General features: G+C 37.9%; 1 protein-coding gene across 1 annotated transcript; it reads left to right on the top strand.

Annotated features, from left to right (window-relative positions):
- Positions 1 to 739: 739 nt before the first annotated feature.
- On the top strand, positions 740 to 20311 carry LOC134816893 (uncharacterized). Its single transcript, XM_063825895.1, has 6 exons — positions 740 to 856; positions 1194 to 1350; positions 1467 to 1590; positions 3624 to 4392; positions 6281 to 6374; positions 20198 to 20311. Exons 1-6 carry the CDS (start codon positions 762 to 764, stop codon positions 20309 to 20311), a joined length of 1353 nt encoding a protein of 450 aa, XP_063681965.1. The 5' UTR covers positions 740 to 761.
- Positions 20312 to 22185: the final 1874 nt, after the last annotated feature.

A 22185-nucleotide genomic window follows, 5' to 3' on the forward strand; every position in this document is an offset into this window, starting at 1 on the left:
GCTAGAAGTAAACTTGAGGAAATATTTTTGGTGATTGTATATAATTATTTAAAAAACTTTATTTGGTTGTTAGTATTTTAATTATGGTAAGTGGTTGAATTTAGTGAGACAAGGTCAGTTTCTCTATTATCTTAGAAGAATTTCTACTTTACAGTAGGCAATGCTGAGTGGCAGGAATGAGGGACCAAAACGCTTGGGGCTAACAATGGCCCCATACTTACTTAATTCACAAAATTTTAAAAATTTGTTGCAGTGCGTGTAATTTTGGGAGTGGAATGTTTTTGGAGATTTGAAATGCTTTTGTTTTTAAAATGATCCTCATTATTTTACAAGTTGATAAGAGATGTCGGCCGGTCAAAAAGACTTTTTGGTAATTGTTGAGAAAATAACTCCAAGTAAAGGGCCGACTGTTGAATTCAATATCCTTCATCTCTATATGGGTAGATTTTTACTAATAAAAGTTATTCATGACTAGTATGTTCAGATTTCTATGTTTTTTTCAAAGAGCTATATTTTTGATGATGTGTGATGATGTTTGTGTCATTATATTTTGATTTGATTTGATTTGATTTGCTTTTCATACATTCACAGCACAGATTTTTTAGAAATTTCGACCATTGTTTTCTAAGTTGTTCACTTCATGAGCACGAGGAGATCATTGAATTTATTTGTACTGAAAAGATTGAATACCTTTTTTTACACAAGTGATTTTAATGCAGATATGATTTACTCTAGAAGGAAACATACACGCAAATTGTAATATGTTGGAATCAATTGCAATTGCCTGGCAATACTTAAGTGGACGGAGTGGTTCAAAGGTTCTGATGCATGCAATAATAAGCGATGAATTCATAAGGTAAATTTCCTATTGCTATTATTTTTTTCTCCTAAAAATGGTCTTTTCTATTCTAATAACCTGGACAAATGTTGTACTCCTTCATGGACAGCCTGAAAAAGCTTTGTTTGTTTTTCTTTATGGATATTTGTTTCGGACAATAAAATTATGTTGGCTGGTCGATGATAATGGATTAACAGTTCAGATCATGATTGACACCCTGTCAACTGCTAATGGTAAGGCTGTTACACACATCTTAGCTTTGAGAGGGATCTACGAGAATACAGTTTCTGTTTTAAGTATAAATACAGGTATTTCACTTCGTCACTCCATAACTTAGCTCATTCATTTGCTTCAGATGTGAAAATGGTGAGATAAAATGTATCGCTGTTGATGTAAAAAGCATTGAGCAGCAGAAAGGTGTTACAATATCTATTCATAAATCGAATAGTGCAAACAATTTTGTTGTAGCTATTGAAGGCTTGGATCATGGCGATGAAGTTTCTGATGCCATGGTAAGTGACATCCCCATTTAGTTGTCAATATTGACTTTTTATCTACGAATTAAGCTTCCTATTACTCCCTAAAATAGTCTAAAGTTGCACGCCAATTAATTTAGGGGTTGTTTCAGAACATGATTACCAGTGCGTGTCTGCCTCTGTCAACAAATACAACTGATAATGATTCAGGTGCCATGGGCAGCCAAGTTCGTGATAATGCTGATGAAAATAATGCAAGTGTTCCTTCCATGAGTAGTAAGTATTTTAATTCTAGTGGTGAACTCAAATGATTAGCAGTCAAAGTCGCTAACTTAATAGAGTCCATTTGATTGACCCAGAAAACATTGTCCTTTTTGGTGTATCTTTGATGAATTATTAAATCCTATTTAAAATCTAAAATGTTTACAAAAAGATAGTGAAACCATCCAAGACTATGAAGGTATTGAAGATAGTGGAGATAGTGAAGATAGTGATTACATTGAAGACTTTCCTGTGCTTACTCATCATTCAGGACATCATGACCTTTCCTTAGTGGTGTTTGTCGGGAAACAATTAGAACATATATTACGCAGATATTTTTGCCAAAATTTACGACCAAGTGGAAAAGTAATTACACTGGGCTGTCTTATACATCAGTATTCGAATATAAAGAAGCGTGACAGACAACTCACTTTTCAGCTTCAAGTTATTGTTAAAAAAAGAAATATGTTAGTTCATAAGATTTTTGTGAAAAAATTTCCTGACCAGCACTGTAGGGCAGAATTCATTGAAAACTGTAACATTGCAATGAAGAGTTTGAGATGTTATCACTGCAAGTATACAAGTCTGAAGATCGTAATCGGTATTTTGTGGATAATGGCAGGATTGAGAGCAGTCCTTCCATGTTAAACACGTTTTTCCCCTTCGTTCCATGGAGATATCTTTGGACACTTTTGGCTAGGTCAGAGAGACTTGTATGGAGAGTAAAAAATCTCCTTACCTCAACTGCATCAGCTTCAGTCTCTAAATTACCATTACAACTGGAAGAGGAAATGAAGTATCACTGCTGGAGGATGATAAAGTTAGATCCACATCTGCAACATGCTATTGTTGAAGATGCCGACGGATATTTTAGAGATGTATTTCCACAATCAATGGACGAATATCTGGCAGAGTATGCTGAGTAAACAATAATGCTCAGAACCACCCAACATGGTTGAAGACATAAACCTTGCAAAGTTTTGAAGAGGTTTTAAAGAGGCTAGGTTCTAACTTGCAACACTGTATATTATTAAGATTGTGTAGTGAATGTCTTATAGCTTATTTCAAGTGCAACCTGTAAAAAATAATAATTGAATAATAGAATATGCAATTCAGAATTCTTTTAATAACTTTCAGATGTGCTATATAATATTGGTATATATTGTAAATTAAGTTATTAATTATTTAATTCTTAAATTTTAGAAATGTAATATTTACTAGTGGGGAGATGGGGAGATGATTTGACACGTGATATTGATGTGTAGTTGTGATTGGATGCTGCTTATGACTGATTGGTTAATTACTTCCACTTGTCAGACAAATATTTCATTTCCCCACTAGAAACTAAGTCCTGACTTCTATAGACTGTTTTTTGAATTTTAGATGACAAATTATGTTCATACAGTTGGTTAGTTTTTAAATTTTATCATAATTGCACTGTTTAATAGTTGATAGGTATTAGGTATTGTAGTTGTACAATACCACCAAAAAACTTCAATGAAAATAGAAATGTAAACGTGATTGTATGTTAAAAACGAAGATACATTTTTTAAACATGAATTATAGAGTCCATTTAATCGACAAATAGTACTACCAAAATAACTGTCCTTAGTAAAACTCCATGAAGCTGAAGGACACAGCTACAGTGAAATAAGATTTTAATAGTCCCCATCTATCTAAAATTTAACAATTACAGGAAAGATAAACTTCTTAGGCCCCCACTATGCTGGTCTCTCCAATCTATACACAATGATATACATTGAATATTCTAATGATTTCAGATCTCAACTTTAAAAACATTGATAAGTACACTAAGCTGTTTAACTACAAAATAGGTCTTGGTTTCGATGCTAGGAAATTAGTAAAGATTATGATAGCCTAAATAACACACTGTGTATAAATGTCATTGTGCATTGGGCAACTGAAAAAAAACTCTTGCTAAATTTCAGCAAGTCTAAAAAATAAATGAAGTTGTCAACGCTGTAATTATACTAGATCAATGTCTATTGCAATAACATAATGTCTAGGCAATTCAAATTATTGCTCAGGTGAAGATCAAACTCCTTCTCAAACAAATCAAGACAGTGAATTAACCAAAGACTGTGAAGATACTGAAGATAGTGGAGAAATTGAAGGCAGTGAAGATGGTTTAGACTTCCCTGTGCTCACTCAACATTCAGGACACCATGACCTTTCCCTAGTTGTGTTTTGGGGAAAACAAATTGAACATATATTACGCAAATATTTTTGCAAAAAGTTACCACATGGAAAAAACATTATGCTAGGTCGTCTCATACATCAATACTCGAATATAAGAAAGCGTGACAAACCACTCACGCTTCAACTTCAAGTTCTCGTCAAAAAACGAAATATGTTAGTTCATAAATTAAACGAGAAAAAGTTTCCTAACCAGCAATCAAGGGCAGAATACATTGAAAACTGTAACATTGCAATGGAGAGTTTGAAGATCTATTCACAACAGCCTGAGCAGGTGGACCAAGTTGACTGGCCTGAATCTTTCACTCAGCCGGATCTTCCACGCCCAAGATTTCTTACCAGTTCACCATATCGAAGCGTAAACCCAGAATTAACACTACGAGAATTATCTCGACATATCCAGTATCAAATTTTGTGGTTTCATTGGATATTGTTACTACTGATATTATGGATTCTTACATTATGTCTGAACTGGCTTTTAATAAATCCAGTTTGGCTGGTTTTAAGGTTAAAAGATCGACTCACTCCATCACATTCCTGCTCTATACTACCAAAAGAACTAGAAGTGAAAATGAAGTTTCACTGCTGGAGGATTATCAAGTTAGATCCACATCTGCAACGTGCTATTGTTGAAGATGCAGACGGATTTTTTAGAGATCTTTTTCCACAATCTCTCTAAGTATTCAGAATAATCAGTGCTTACTTGTGCTGAAACCACAAGCCACAGCATTGGTATTTTGACATCAAGGCCTTCTTTATCTTCTCGAGTTGATAAAAAGGTCAAAAGATTACGTCTAAAAAAATAAGAACGTCATAACTGGTTGTGCACTTGTCCTCTTGTTGCTAAATAACGCTGAGTTATGTGATACAAAGACTTAGTGAGGTTATGTGCAATGACTTATCACGTATTATATTCAGTTGCTCGTTGAAACGTATTTTTCCTGTTATGAAATTTTGCACAGGATGCAAGTTATGCATTTATGTTGAATTTAAGTTCCATTTCAAGAATAAGGATTAAAGTGCATACTTTGGAACCGTTTTAAAATAGAGTATTTCATTAGTTTTTTTTCCCAATGGTAATGAGCTGAATTTTTCAAATTAGATTATTGGGTATAATAAATATCAGTTTTACTTATATAGATTGTTTTATCAGATTTTTGGTTATACTTACCAATAATTGAGCAGCTTGTTAATATTGTTTATTAATATCATGGGATGGATGTGTGACAATATAGTTGATACCACCAACAAACAATATTATATATTAAGAAATAAAAGGTCATGCAATTTAAATATTTGGCATCATAATTATTCGTACAAGTTGAAACAAAAATTTAAAATATCACAAGCCAGCTAAATATAACGAATCATTGTTAATAATAGTTAAGCTGGATGTTATCTTTTCCCTGCTGATAGCTGATTGGTTAATTATTATAACTTGTCAAAAAAAATATGGCCCACCTTCAAACAAGAAACTGAGTCCCTTGACTATAAAAGAGTCTTGAAACGTTGAGAAAAGACACATTGAAATCTTTTAAATCTTTATATAATTATATGTGATTCCTCTTGTACATTTAAACAAAGATACAACGAAGTTTTGTAAAGTATCGGAAGTTTTGTAAAATATGCCGACCCTATAATAACGAACCATATTTATAGCTTAAAGCTGATGGCAATACAATGAGATGTATACCAAACGGAAGCCCGAGGACGAGTCGGTGACCAAGCTGAAGAAGCTTGGCCTAGATCCAGCCAACAAGAGGTGCTTTGATTGTGGCCAGCGCGGACCTACCTACATCAATTGTTACTAATCTGATCATTTGTGGGGGGGGGGGGGGGGGGGGGGGGGGGGTGTTCAACAGGGGGGATTAACCTGTAATTTTTGTTCGTTTGGCTTGTTCTGTGTGCAAAGTACAATTGTTTTTATTCTGGGTATAATTTGTTGAGATATTTCTTGTTGGAAATGTATGGGATGTAATTGCCAGTGCGTAATTTGTGCTATACTGTTACAAGTACAAAATTGTTGGTAAATCTGCATTAGCTTTTATATCTATAAACACATAGTTCTGAAGACATATATTTGATATCGCCTTTTCAAGCGATCCAAGTCATTTTAAGTCAGCAATATATTCATCATCTAACTACGAACGTAAGGTGTAAATCACGATGTCTCATTTTTATCTCAAGAACATATTTAACCAACAAAATAGCGAATTTGTTTCCGCCCACCAAAACACTTGGGTTGCTTTAAAACATTAAAATCTCATTTAAAGCGGTGCACTATTTCATGATAACTTAACCATACCCAATTATTACAAAGTTCAACATAACGCTTCGATCTTCAGCAGTATTTACGATACATATTAACCACTACGTCTACATGGCGAGCAGTTTATTGAAATTCCATGACGTCACAACTCTCTAACTAACCAGAGAATCTATTTTGAGTGATATACTGTGACTAACATTAACACTACCCACCCCACAGGAGAGGCATTGCCCCACCCCAACGCATCAAGTCTGTCTCCAAGGCTACCTTCACAGCGACAGAGGTTACTCTGGTGGAACAACGTGGTAACGAGGTAGGAATATTGCACTTTCTAGAACTTTCTACTTCTCATAATAACCTGACAATATACACACGGTTTATACTCTAAATACCCCTACTATACTGTGGGCATGTGTCCGGATGTGTTGATAGTGATGCGCGCCTTTGCGTGTGAGTGGTTTCTTTAATCCCACGCCCTTCACTGAAGTCAGTTCTAAACAGTTTCTCTTGCCACTTCAGCGTAAAGTCTGTTAAATGTGCGATTTAAAGTATATAAACAGTGTCGATACTAGAGAGATTTAAAACACTACTCAGTACTCAACATCAAGATTGCATTTAGTCAGGCTTGAAATAAACACGTATTCTATTATCAATATCCTGGCCTACAAGAATAAACACCACACCCTACCCCACCCCTGATGCAGCCGTGAATTATAAATTGTTTCACCACTTCCAGATCTTCCAACTGATTGAATCTTAGATGTTGCTATATATTGATTATTGCTATATGTTGCTATATAATGATAGTTTACTAATTTCTCACAAGCTGCAGTAAGCCCTGTCAACACACTGTGTGTGACTGTGTGTTGTTTAGCTAATGCTCTGTTCTCATACTAATCATCATCATAAGAGTGTGAAATTACTATGGATAATTATTATTATTGTCCTGGAAGACCTGCCAGGCTGCAAAAATCACAGATCACGGAATCTTTGAGATTTAAACGAAACCAAGATCTCTTAACTTGGTTATTAACTGTGTTAGTGGTTACTAACAGTTAGTGGTTAGTGGTTAGTAACAGTTACACTGAAAACAGTTTACACTCACGGTCCTATTAAATCGCGGTGTTATTATTGACGTATCCAGTTACTCCTGTTTTTTCTCAACCAGCCATCAAATCATGGTCCAGAGCAGTGTTTTATATAAGGACCAGTTTAACCGAAAAATTTGTAGTCTCCAATTTAGCTAAGATTTATCTGCTGTGACAAACTGGTAAAGAATCGAATCGCCGAAAGAACCAACTCTCTAGCGTACGTGTAACGCGTGTTATTGTAATAATAAGCTGTGGCCCTCGTGACGTCCAATAAAGTACCCTCATGCGCGCTTGCATAGCGTAATTTACATTATAAATGTTATCAAATCGTCAATAATAACACGTGTAACTCCTTCAAATTTAGAATTATGATGACTATTACCACCCTAGTTCTTTCTCCAAAATCCTTTATATTTTGGGCTTTCATCCTAACTAAAGAATAGCTGATTGGGAATGTACAGTGCTCAAGTCATGATTTTAAACAGTGATATACTTATAGGTTCTTGAACAGTGGCGGGTGATCAGAATGTCGGTTAGAAAGTTCTGCTAATAAAACTTATGTCATTATGGGGATTAATTTGATTGTTTTCAATTGCTTAAAATTACCAACAGGGAGTCCTGTACGATTATTTTTTCCCCAGTCCCAATGACGACGCTAACGAATTTAGAAAGATTACAGATTAGTAGGAGTTTGTTCAATTCCCGAGAGCAATTATATTTATAAGCATAGCGAAATTTCTAACTTTAATCTGGTAAGTGTCTGCCATACAGAGACAAGAAGAGTTCTGGCTATGTACGGCCGTTCCTCTGGGACCATTAGTAAAAGTAGCTTCTATCAGAACAGGCCGTGGGAACAGAATTCCCGCCCAAATACCCGGTCTACACCAAATAGTAAAATTACTGATTGGAGGTGTGTACGTGTGCAGTGTGTTTTGAATTAGGACTTCCGGCTTACCTATAGTTGTTATCCAATAGCATTATCATCGGTGCATAACATAAATAAACTACTGGTAAGTTTTAAATACCAAGTCCAAACGTGTTCAGTCGATCGACCCATGAACTACTATAGAATATCCAAGAACCCATTATTCTCTGGCCCATATATAACGGGCACGATCGATTGTTAGATGGCTAAATGACCAACGTTCATCCTTATACAATTCTAAACTATGAGCTAGCACTTAATCTAAAAAATACCTTTTTATATTACACCTGATTTATATTACCATTTCACGTAAAACATTGTTCGCCAGGGGTTGATCATGGACACTAACAGCTTAATTTGTGATAAATGACTTATGAGTTTCTCTAAAGTTAACTCTAAAAGTTTGTGTATTTCCCAGTCATTTATGGACATTTATGACAGGACCTGAAATGTTCTAATAACTCACGAAACTGTTTTGCACAGACCTTCCCGAAGTTAATGATTGAAAAGATTTTCGTTGGGAGACATTTTTTGAACCGTGGAGAAAACCCAGGAAGGCCACGCCCATATTGACCCAATAACGTACCGACCCCTTGCTTCTGAAGTCGTAGAAGACTTTCAAAATAGGCTTGAACGAAGCCGCATAGCAAATGTTTTATATAGGAGTAATTGAGCTACACATGGCCTAAAATCCTCACGTTTTTTCGATAAATTCTTCGCCAAAAACATTTTGGGCGTGGTGCTAAGCCGCCATTCTCGATATGATCGGTTTGAGTCTTTCAGACAGGATGCAAAAAGAACCGGCAATTTAGATATTATATATGACATATTCGACCAAACATATGCCTTAAAGTGCTTACTGTTTCATTATTGGCAAAAACGGATTTTCGGTTCCAGAAATCATGCAAAAACTATGGGTATTGTGTTAATTGGGCTATGAAGCCCTAAAGGTTTTTGAATGTGTGCAAATTTTGTGCAGTAAATGGCCCATGTTTTATATACAGACTTATGTAACAACATTAACCTAAATTACTTACTTTTCGAGTTATTCGGGGGAAAAAGAATTTGTATAAATGTCCATTTTTTTTACCTGTAAAAAACAGTCTCAACGAGCTACTCTGCGCGGCAAGAGGGCCTTTAATGACGTCAGCGCCAAAATTATACAAACGGTAATTTACACGCGTTAGAGAGCATTAGAGATTTAAGAATTTCGACTCAGATGCTTAGTTTTTTTGCTATTTGTTCACAATCTGCAAATAGAGGATAACTTTTTTTTCAGTTAACTTGTCGTTAAAGGACCAGTTACCTGAAAAATTTGTAGTCTCCAATTTAGCTAAGAATTTAATCTCTGTGACAAACTGGTAAAGAATCAGTATCGCCGAAAGAACCAACTCTCTAGCGAAGCGTGTAACCGTGTTTATTGTAATAATAAGCTGTGGCGCCCTCGTGACGTAATAAAGTCCCTCAGTGCGCGCTTGCATAGCGTAATTTACATTATAAAAAAAAATGTTTATCATCGTCCATAAAACACGTGTAACTCCCCCCCACTCAAATTTAAGAATTATGACTATTACCCTAGTTCTTTTTCTCCAAAATCCTTATAAGTTTTGGCTATATCCTAACTAAAGAAAGCTTGATTGGATGTACAGTGCTCTCGTCATGATTTTAAACAGTGATATACTTATAGGTTCTTGAACAGTGGCGGGTGACTCAAAATGTACGGTTAGAAAGTTTCTTCTGCTATTCAACTTATGTCATATGTGAATAATTTTGGATAAATTGTTTTCAATTGCTTTATTACACAAGCAGGGAGACTGTACCGATTATTTTCCCCATCCAAGAAAACTCTAACGAATTTTAGGAAAGGATACAGATAAGTAGGAGTTGGTTCATTCCGAAGCAAATTATATTTATAGCATAGCGAAATTTCTAACTAATCTGCCAAGGTGTCCTGCCCAGTACAGGAGACAAGAATCCTGGCTACTTTACGGCCGTTCTCTGGGACCATTAGTAAGAGCCTTCTATCAAGACCAGTGGGCCGTGGAACAGAATTCCCGCCAAAATACCCGGTTACCAAATAGTAAAATTCTGATTGGAGGTGTGTACGGTGTGCAGTGTGTTTGAATTAGAACTTCCGCTTACCTATATTGTTATCCTAATTGCATTATCATCGGTGCATAACAATAAATAACTACTGGTAATTTTAAATACCAAGTCCAAACGTGTTTCAGTCGATCGACCCACTGAACAACTAAGAATTTCCCAAGACCCTATTATTCTCTGGCCATATAATAGTACGGCACGATCGATTGTTAGATGGGCTAAATGACCAACGTTAATCTTACACAATTCTAAACTATGCTATAGCTAGCAACTTAATCTAAAAAGACCTTTTTTATATTACTCCTGATCTTTTTACATTTTCACGTATAACATTGTCGCCAGAAGGTTGATCATGGACACGACCAGCTTATTTTGAGATAAATGACTTTATGAGTTTCCTCTAAAGTTAACTCTAAAGTTGTGGGAGACGTATCATCATTTAAATGGACATTATGGAAATGAACCTGCAAATGTTCTAATACTCACGAAACTTTGCACAGACCTTCCCGAAAATTTATGAATTAAATAAACGATTTTCGTTTGGAGACATTTTTTTTGACCGTGGAAAAACCCAGGAGGGCCCCCACGCTCCAATTGAAAACCCAATAACGAAAACCGACCCCTTGCTTCTGAAGGTCGTAGAGACTTTCAAAATAGGCTTGAACGAAGCCGCATATCCATGTTTATATAGGAGTTATTGAGCAAACAACATGGCCTAACAATCCTCACTTTTTTTTCGAATAAATTCCGCCAAAAAATCATTTTGGGCGTGGTGCTTAAGCCAATTTCGATATGATCGTGGAAGGGTGTCCTTCAAACAGGATGCAAAAGAAACCGCAATTAGAATATTACTAATGACTTACAACAAACATATGCCTTAAAGTGCTTACTTTTTCAGTGATTTGGCGGAAAAAAAACTGATTTTCGGTTTCCAGAAATCAAGCAAAACTATGGGTATCCTTCTGGTTAATTGGGCTAATGAAGGCCCCTAAAGATTTTGAATGTTTGCAAAGTGTGCAGAATGGCCATGTTTATATACAACTTATGAAGCAACATGTACCCTAAATTACTTACTTTTTCGAGTTATTCGGGGGAAAAGATGGTATTATGTACCATTTGTTAACCTGTAAAAAACAGTCTCACGAGCTACTCTGCGCGCAAGAGGGACTTTTATGACGTCATCGCCAAAATAATACAAACGCTATTTACACGCTTAGAGAGGCAGTTAGAGATATTTCGGATTTCGACTCGTTTGCTTAGTTTGCTAATTGTCCCAATCTGTCAAAATATGAGGATAACTTTTATTTCAGTTAACTGGTCCTTTAAAATGGCGACTATTACTAACCTGCGGTATTCAGTTCAAATGTTTAGAGGTAAAACACCGAGGTGCTGCCTCTCAGTTAGCTAGCTCGGGAAAAAAAAAAAAATTTGCCCATCTGGATGTTTTAACGCGACCGGAGTCCGACAGTCATAGCGGTGGCAGTGTATTTCTTACTTTTATCGTGGTATTCATTTCCCATAGAAGAAGCAAAGATCTGCTGGGTCTGAGTATTATCTTATACTATACCGGTCACAAGCCCCAGTGACATAAAGTGAGGAATCTAAGAATCTAATTCCTAGAGCCATATTAATTTCATAGCCACGCCGACTAATTTTGGCAACTAAATTATTAAATCAACTTTAAAATATCGCTCTCGTTGTTACAAACACTGTAACGCCGCGCACTGTACTTTAATTCTATATTTAACCGAGAAGATGTTCGAATCAAGCGCTATGCCAGATTCCCAGCAGATCCCTAGATTCTTGCGCTAACTTGCGCGTTACCAAAAAATCCAGATATTCCTGGCAGATCCAAGATTTTCCTACTACCATATGGTAGTATGGACTGTTTGGTAGTATGTAGTATGGTAGTTGCAGGAACGCTTCGAAGATCTATATGTAAAATATTACAAAAGCGTCAGGAATCGTAGCCTAGTCGGGTTAAACCGTCGGTTAACTAACATTAGCAGATCGCGTTCGAGAACCCGGAAAGGAATTTTTTCAACAATTCTTTTTGGCAATTATGAATAAACTATACTAATGAATTAATAACTATAACGAAGTATAACTAAACCTCTTTATATAACTAGCAAGTAAAATGAAATCTTATCCCGCCGCGAGGCGGCCGAAAAATTTATGGTAGTCGTTTTACAAATATATGTAGCCCCGTTTTTTCTTTTCCAAGACTGGATTCCTAGTCCCTTTTAAATTATGTCACTGGGGTCAACGCGGTGCACTAATAATACTCTTAACGGTATCAGATAAAGTCAGATAAAGTGGGCGTCTTAAATCACTGAATATTAGCGTCTTCTCAGAGTTATTTGTGTTTTAATCGCATGAAGTCAGGGCTCTACGATATATCACAATTTCAGCTGACAACACTTAATAATATAATGCCGAAACAGGCTATACCAGTGAATCATCAGAAATAAAATGGGCATTCTTACAATATTGCACCCTATCTTGTCGCCATGGTTATTAAAGGTTTTTTTTTTCTAGAACACCGACTTCTAGCTGTACGTAAACAGTAAAATGATAACTCGTGATGGTAAACTCGTGATTGTAAGCTCGTGAGGACGATGCTGTATTTAGAATTCTCAGTTAATACGATTGTTATTAGCAAATAAGTTTCTGAGCGCTTTCTTTTAATAACCTTTTTTATTAAGGCCCTGGTTTTATCTCACATTTTTGTACGTGTTTGAAAAATTTCAAATCAAATCAACTGACCCGCGCTATAGGCTATCACTATCACTGCATAGTACGGGATTAATCAAGTACTGTAGTACGTGATTAATCAGCAAAAACTACTGTGTCAGTACGTGGTCATGTGTATACCGACTATCATACCGTATATCAAGGACTATACCTCACTATGCGCACCCTGTATAATGTAGTGAAACAGCACAAAGGTTTCATCACTGTGGACTAAGTGTTAGATCCCAGATAATCACATGGTAACTACCAGATAACACATGGTAACTCCCATATAACACATAGTAACTCCCATATAACACATAGTAACTCCCATATAATCACATGGTAGATGATGTTATCGTATCGCTGCAGTTATTTTATCATGTATTCTTAGATATACTTTAGATACACTTTAGTCTTTATCAGATAATGATGTGGTAATTGGTGTTATTGTGTACTGATAGAGAGATAGCAGATAATAACATTACAGGTTTTATTATTGTACCATGTATAGCTAGAGATAATGTACATCAGACATTGATACATTTAATAATAATACAATAGTTTCTACAATAGTTTCTACAATAGTTTCTACACAGTACACACCAATCACCAATCACCATGTATTCAAATTCCATGGAAGTCAGTATGTTGTAGCCCTATGTTATATGTATTGTTCTCAGGAATTCTCAGGAATTCCAATTATGTGATTACTTTGAAGCTCTGGTTGGAAAACATGATGATGTATTTACTGTTTGTTGTTTTCACCGCCACACTGCGTGACTCAAGCATGCTTTATTAATTACTCGTGGTTTCAATAGCTGAGCTCTTTCTTTAAAATTATACTTTTCTTAAGAAAATCATGTGATGAAACTCATGATTCAGTCGGGAAAATCTCCGTTATAATTATATTAGATATACTGTTTCATCTGGGGAAGAAACTAATACTACTATAATTGTGCTATATAAAACTTGATTGTGTATATTTATGAAGTTATTGATCTAGACTATGATGGTGTAACTGTTATTACAAAAGTCATTAAGTACTAAACTTTAAACTTACAAACTTATAACAGTTGTACTTGTATAATGTATATAACAATAGCGATTAACTGTACTCCAAGTTATAGCAGTCAACAGTGTATACATACAATAGACTGTACAGTGTACGTGTATTCTGAAACATTATATCTTACCTACACTTACCTGGCGTATAACCATTTAGTAACCAAACCATTCACAACGAGACACGTAATTAATTTCCGGCCCGCGTAGCCCCTGAGCCCCATCCCTGTTTTCTAATTACATAAAATTACAAAGATGGGGGATATCATAATGACCGGGGGTTGACATTTGACAAGGCAGAAATATGACCAGTTATTATAATAATGTGTGCAAAGCATCTAAACGTCATCATGTACTTCTCCGTACAATTCTATGGATAATGTTAGGGATAATTGCACTATCCTCTCTCTCTCTCTCTCCCTCCCCGGCTGATAAACTGTTATCTTTATATTGTGTGTACAGTAATGTCCGGTGGTGTAGGATTATTATATGATTCATGTTATCGTTATATCTGGGTGTGGTTTAGATAATGTTAGATAGTCACGTGTGTGTTAACCACGTGTGTGTTATCCACGTGTGTGTTTACCAGGGTTGTTCTGACGTGAGTCAAACTGTCAATTTTGGTTGTCTCTTGAAAGAGCCAGAGAGATCGGGTTCAAATTAGATTAATTTTCACTAAAAAGGTATAATTGTGGTCAAGGATCTCACGTTCGGCAGATATTGCAGAGTAGGTAAATATTCCTCAAGTGTGGCATCAGTGTCTCGCTCTTAATGTTGGGCAGATATTGCAGAGTAGGTAAATATTCCTCAAGTGTGGCATCAGGCAGATATTGCAGAGTAGGTAAATATTCCTCAAGTGTGGCATCAGGCAGATATTGCAGAGTAGGTAAATATTCCTCAAGTGTGGCATCAGGCAGATATTGCAGAGTAGGTAAATATTCCTCAAGTGTGGCATCAGGCAGATATTGCAGAGTAGGTAAATATTCCTCAAGTGTGGCATCAGGCAGATATCGCAGAGTAGGTAAATATTCCTCAAGTGTGGCATCAGGCAGATATTGCAGAGTAGGTAAATATTCCTCAAGTGTGGCATCAGGCAGATATCGCAGAGTAGGTAAATATTCCTCAAGTGTGGCATCAGGCAGATATTGCAGAGTAGGTAAATATTCCTCAAGTGTGGCATCAGGCAGATATTGCAGAGTAGGTAAATATTCCTCAAGTGTGGCATCAGGCAGATATCGCAGAGTAGGTAAATATTCCTCAAGTGTGGCATCAGGCAGATATTGCAGAGTAGGTAAATATTCCTCAAGTGTGGCATCAGGCAGATATTGCAGAGTAGGTAAATATTCCTCAAGTGTGGCATCAGGCAGATATTGCAGATTAGGTAAATATTCCTCAAGTGTGGCATCAGGCAGATATCGCAGATTAGGTAAATATTCCTCAAGTGTGGCATCAGGCAGATATCGCAGAGTAGGTAAATATTCCTCAAGTGTGGCATCAGGCAGATATTGCAGATTAGGTAAATATTCCTCAAGTGTGGCATCAGGCAGATATTGCAGAGTAGGTAAATATTCCTCAAGTGTGGCATCAGGCAGATATTGCAGAGTAGGTAAATATTCCTCAAGTGTGGCATCAGGCAGATATTGCAGAGTAGGTAAATATTCCTCAAGTGTGGCATCAGCGTCTCCAGTCTCGCTCTTAATGTTCGGCAGATATCGCAGAGTAGGTAAATATTCCTCAAGTGTGGCATCAGGCAGATATTGCAGAGTAGGTAAATATTCCTCAAGTGTGGCATCAGGCAGATATTGCAGAGTAGGTAAATATTCCTCAAGTGTGGCATCAGGCAGATATTGCAGAGTAGGTAAATATTCCTCAAGTGTGGCATCAGGCAGATATCGCAGAGTAGGTAAATATTCCTCAAGTGTGGCATCAGGCAGATATTGCAGAGTAGGTAAATATTCCTCCAAGTGTGGCATCAGGCAGATATTGCAGAGTAGGTAAATATCCTCAAGTGTGGCATCAGCAGTATTGCGAGTAGGGAAATATCTCAAGTGTGGCATCAGGCAGATATTTGCAGAGTAGGTAAATATTCCTCAAGTGTGGCATCAGGCAGATATTGCAGAGTAGGTAAATATTCCTCAAGTGTGGCATCAGGCAGATATTGCAGAGTAGGTAAATATTCCTCAAGTGTGGCATCAGGCAGATATTGCAGAGTAGGTAAATATTCCTCAAGTGTGGCATCAGGCAGATATCGCAGAGTAGGTAAATATTCCTCAAGTGTGGCATCAGGCAGATATTGCAGAGTAGGTAAATATTCCTCAAGTGTGGCATCAGGCAGATATGCAGAGTAGGTAAATATTCCTCAAGTGTGGCATCAGGCAGATATTGCAGAGTAGGTAAATATTCCTCAAGTGTGGCATCAGGCAGATATTGCAGAGTAGGTAAATATTCCTCAAGTGTGGCATCAGGCAGATATCGCAGAGTAGGTAAATATTCCTCAAGTGTGGCATCAGGCAGATATTGCAGATTAGGTAAATATTCCTCAAGTGTGGCATCAGGCAGATATCGCAGAGTAGGTAAATATTCCTCAAGTGTGGCATCAGGCAGATATTGCAGAGTAGGTAAATATTCCTCAAGTGTGGCATCAGGCAGATATTGCAGATTAGGTAAATATTCCTCAAGTGTGGCATCAGGCAGATATCGCAGATTAGGTAAATATTCCTCAAGTGTGGCATCAGGCAGATATTGCAGAGTAGGTAAATATTCCTCAAGTGTGGCATCAGGCAGATATTGCAGAGTAGGTAAATATTCCTCAAGTGTGGCATCAGGCAGATATTGCAGATTAGGTAAATATTCCTCAAGTGTGGCATCAGGCAGATATCGCAGATTAGGTAAATATTCCTCAAGTGTGGCATCAGGCAGATATCGCAGAGTAGGTAAATATTCCTCAAGTGTGGCATCAGGCAGATATTGCAGATTAGGTAAATATTCCTCAAGTGTGGCATCAGGCAGATATTGCAGAGTAGGTAAATATTCCTCAAGTGTGGCATCAGGCAGATATTGCAGAGTAGGTAAATATTCCTCAAGTGTGGCATCAGGCAGATATTGCAGAGTAGGTAAATATTCCTCAAGTGTGGCATCAGCGTCTCCAGGCTCGCTCTTAATGTTCGGCAGATATCGCAGAGTAGGTAAATATTCCTCAAGTGTGGCATCAGGCAGATATTGCAGAGTAGGTAAATATTCCTCAAGTGTGGCATCAGGCAGATATTGCAGAGTAGGTAAATATTCCTCAAGTGTGGCACCAGGCAGATATTGCAGAGTAGGTAAATATTCCTCAAGTGTGGCATCAGGCAGATATCGCAGAGTAGGTAAATATTCCTCAAGTGTGGCATCAGGCAGATATTGCAGAGTAGGTAAATATTCCTCAAGTGTGGCATCAGGCAGATATTGCAGAGTAGGTAAATATTCCTCAAGTGTGGCATCAGGCAGATATCGCAGAGTAGGTAAATATTCCTCAAGTGTGGCATCAGGCAGATATTGCAGAGTAGGTAAATATTCCTCAAGTGTGGCATCAGGCAGATATTGCAGAGTAGGTAAATATTCCTCAAGTGTGGCATCAGGCAGATATTGCAGAGTAGGTAAATATTCCTCAAGTGTGGCATCAGGCAGATATCGCAGAGTAGGTAAATATTCCTCAAGTGTGGCATCAGGCAGATATTGCAGAGTAGGTAAATATTCCTCAAGTGTGGCATCAGGCAGATATTGCAGAGTAGGTAAATATTCCTCAAGTGTGGCATCAGGCAGATATTGCAGAGTAGGTAAATATTCCTCAAGTGTGGCATCAGGCAGATATCGCAGAGTAGGTAAATATTCCTCAAGTGTGGCATCAGGCAGATATTGCAGAGTAGGTAAATATTCCTCAAGTGTGGCATCAGGCAGATATTGCAGAGTAGGTAAATATTCCTCAAGTGTGGCATCAGGCAGATATTGCAGAGTAGGTAAATATTCCTCAAGTGTGGCATCAGGCAGATATTGCAGAGTAGGTAAATATTCCTCAAGTGTGGCATCAGGCAGATATTGCAGAGTAGGTAAATATTCTCAAGTGTGGCATCAGGCAGATATTGCAGAGTAGGTAAATATTCCTCAAGTGTGGCATCAGGCAGATATCGCAGAGTAGGTAAATATTCCTCAAGTGTGGCATCAGGCAGATATTGCAGAGTAGGTAAATATTCCTCAAGTGTGGCATCAGTGTCTCGCTCTTAAGGGAGGTTACAACGTAGGGGGTATTGATGCATTTGGTGATACAACGCCCCACCCCCTCCCCCCCTTCCTCAGCTCCCTCCTCAGCCCCCCCCCCCCCCCTCCTCAGCTCCCTCCTCAACCCCCCATCTCCCCAGATACAGTGGTTATATGATACGAAGTATTTGAACCTAGGTCTAGACAGCAACATAATACTGTGCCAATGACTGCGATAATCTGCGGATATTTTGTAGAATAAATTACATTTACGTCAGATTTGTTAATGTTATACTATAAATACCGCTAGGTATTGGGTACAGCCCGCTACTCGATTGCACATTTTTGGGCCCCCTTGGCCTGGTACACAGCTGTTCATATAGATAACTAGAGACCTGGTATCTGGTGACCCGTGTAGATTATATCTTGAACAGTGTTTCATCACTTTCAGCAATACTATTACAAAAAGTTGTGGGTCATATTTTTGAAGCTATACAAGAGACTTCAATTTAATTGCGCACTGAAAATCTAATTACAAAAGCCTTATCTATTATGCCTACTGTCCACATATGCATTTACTTTTTAGTTCCTATAGGCTATAAGTGATAAGTAACACACTGCCTACACATAATCGTTTAAAGTGACTCAGACCCTTGCTTTACGCCAGTGTTCAACAAGAAATTGAATCCGTTCGCGTTGGGTACACTGTACCCAACGGATTCAATTTCTTGGAAAACCAGACACAGATACCGAACTAATTGTTTCAATATACCGAGTGAACAATCTAGATCCACGATTGTAGAAATTAAACAGCTCGGTATTCCCGATCTTTTTAAATTAATTGTACTACCATTCCTTCAACATTCGGCAATCATCATGACCATTATAATAAGTATCACATCTTACTTCTTATAATGCAACAACATTTTACCAGTGTACTTTAACCCCACACAACTTTCCTCTGCCGGAATATAACGTAATAACTTCTAATTATTAAATTATATTATGTAGCATGACTAGTTATGTCATCAACTTCCTGTTTTTTATCCAATACATGTTATCTCGTTATCTAGATTATAGATGACGTGATGGCGTCGGCCGAACATCCCTTGGTAGATAGATTATTCATGATCCATCTTTTATGAATGCCACGTTGTGATTCTAAATCGACCGAAAAAAGTTCATTTGAGTTTAATTTAATGAGTTCAATGTTCCGCTGGAATGTCAAGATTTGTGACACTAAATATTGCTGTCACTATATAGTGCATTTGACGTATTAAATAGCGACAAATCTCAACTATCATTAAATATGCCTTGTCACTATTTAGTATCTCCCAGTATATATAGTACAGTCAAGTACGGGACAGAATTGATACGAGGACACTACCGGTAATTCTAGTACCGCTGGTACTGTCACTGAAAACACGGGCCTATTAAACGGCTGATGAAATTACATCACCTACATTCCATTCAATAATTCCTCATTATTCATTCGATAACAGTGTTTGGGTTTTCGTATTGTACTAGGAAGCACTTTCGGGTTCCATCGTGGCAAGATCAATGAATAAAAACATAATAAGTTATAATGTAATAAGTAGAGATGTGTCGTATTGAATTGTGATGGCTTGTGCTTTACTTAAGTATCATGATTAGGCTGAATGGCTGCAATAATGATGTCCCTTTATGTCGCTCATTGAACATCCTTTGATCTGGTAATGGTTGCCAAGTTTGTGTCACGTTCCAAAATGTGAGTTTCCGTTGCGCGCTGTACAGTTTCTCTTTACATTATATTTGCTTTCTTCACGCGCCGCAAGACGCGCGCATATATACACAAATATATTGAACGTTATCCTAGCTCAGATTCAATCAAGCGATGTATGGAATTATTGAACGATCATCGTCATATTAAAATGTCCCATGAAATTGTTCGAACGTTGCGAATATATGTGTAACAATGCTTATCAGTTCTTGATTAATGAAATTCAGGTGTGTAAGAGTATATGGCTTGGTAAATGGGAGAAAGCTGATGCTCCAACTTTCGACAAGACATCTGAGACGGGTCGACGGGACTTCTTGTGCGATAAGGTAGATTTATCTTGAGATTTTAAAACTTATTATTGTCTCCGAATTCCAAGCATTTTTCCAGTCCGGATATAAAATCTGTTCGTTAGTGCCAAGTCAGTGAATGATAATAAACTTTCAGTATGAAAAGAAGCTGTGGTATGTGGACCCCTCTCAAGCTGCCGTTAAAAAGGAAGTGCCTGAGAGTAAATCGTTAAAACAAATCGCAGAAAAACAATCCCCCTCTCCAATCGTAAGTACTTTCAACTTGTCGGGAAACCTGTCTAGGATTGAACATTTTCCTGCTTTTGTGATATGGTTAATTCAAGTCTCACGCAGCTTTTGAATCCCATAAATTACAATAAATGAAAAGTAAAAAACATATCGTTTCTCAGTCAGTACCAAGATCCCGGGGTTCATCAGTAGCCTCCATAAAAACACCACCCCTCATCAAAGCGTCCCCGGGTACGGGTATGGTCCGCAGTAGTTCCTTACCTCTCAACAACCAACAACCTGCTCGTCAGACCACGTCCCAGCCCTCGCCGGGCCAGCTGCGGCCGCCCCAACAGCGCCCTGTTGCTACCTTACAACAACAAGCACCTGCTCCCCAGCCAGCCGCTAGTCCTCCTCAGCTTCCTCCCCGAACTGATGTGGCAGATCTTCTTGGTACGTGTGTGAGATGGAAGATTGGGGGCCATCACTGATTACTTTAAATTCAACTCCATGTTATTTCTCAGATTTTGTTTTAAACCGATTTATTCGCAGGTGGAGGTGTAGCCGATCCCTTCCAGTCCGCCCAACCCGCACCAGCCTCGCAGAACTTTGCTAATTTCGATGCCTTTGGTCTCTCGAGTGGTAGCGGTTTTGTTTCAACTCCCGCCGCTCCTCAGTTTGCTTCGACTCCTGCCGCTCCTCAGTTTGTTTCACCTGCAGCTGCTCATCCGTTTGCAGGATCAGGGACAGTTCTCCAACCTCAGAATCCGAACGCACCTAAACCTAGTCCTCCAAGTTAGTTTCACTCAAATTACAGTTTTGAAATTAAGAGTTTAAACATTACAGCGTCACATATTTAAGTTCATTGATGCAAAATCTTGCTGTATACGTTTGAGTTTCACAACAAAATTGCTCTTTCAGAACCAGTAGTACCGAAAAAAGTTCAAACAGAGTCGGACAGATACGCAGCTTTAGCAGATCTGGACAACACTCTGCGTACTTTATCCTTTAATCCAAGTAGTCCTGATACTAACCCCTTCGCTCCTGGCAACGTACGTTTAGGAGACTTTAATTTAACGAGTTTTCCCTTTTAAGGGCATAAATCTAAATGTTGCTTGATTGCAGTTCAAGATGTAGAAACTCATGGTTTGTGGATATTTATATTGTCAATTTCAGGCCTCCGAACCACCTCAGCAATATCCTACGTCTACATTCGCTGCTCAGTCAGCACCTCCACCCCAGACTTCAAGTAATCCTTTCGTACAGGGTGAGAATTATTTTTGTTATTCTCTCGCCTTTTCAAGAGTCAGCAAGTCTGGCGGGGGGGGGGTTCTCTACACTTTTTTACACCATACATTAAAAGTTTAGTGTAAAAAAGTGTAGTTTAACATAGCATAAAAAGCCTTAAAAAGTGTTAAAAAGTGTAAAAAAGTGAAATTTTTTTCTCACCAAAGTTATGTTTTATCTTTAGAAATGTACTGTATGAAAACTGATTGAAAAATAATAGGAAAAAGAAGATTTTTAGACGATAATTTGGTTAAGTGTAATTAAAAGTCTAAAAAAGTGTACCTTTTTACTACACCATACCAAAACAGGCAAAAGTGTAGTGACCCCCCCCCCCCCCCCCCCCCCCCCCCCCCCCCCCCCCCCCCCCCCCCCCCCCCCCCCCCCCCCCCCCCCCCCCCCCCCCCCCCCCCCCC

This window comes from Bolinopsis microptera, chromosome 6, assembly GCF_026151205.1.
Source record: "Bolinopsis microptera isolate Bmic1 chromosome 6, MBARI_Bmic_1.0, whole genome shotgun sequence".
Taxonomy (NCBI): domain Eukaryota; kingdom Metazoa; phylum Ctenophora; class Tentaculata; order Lobata; family Bolinopsidae; genus Bolinopsis; species Bolinopsis microptera.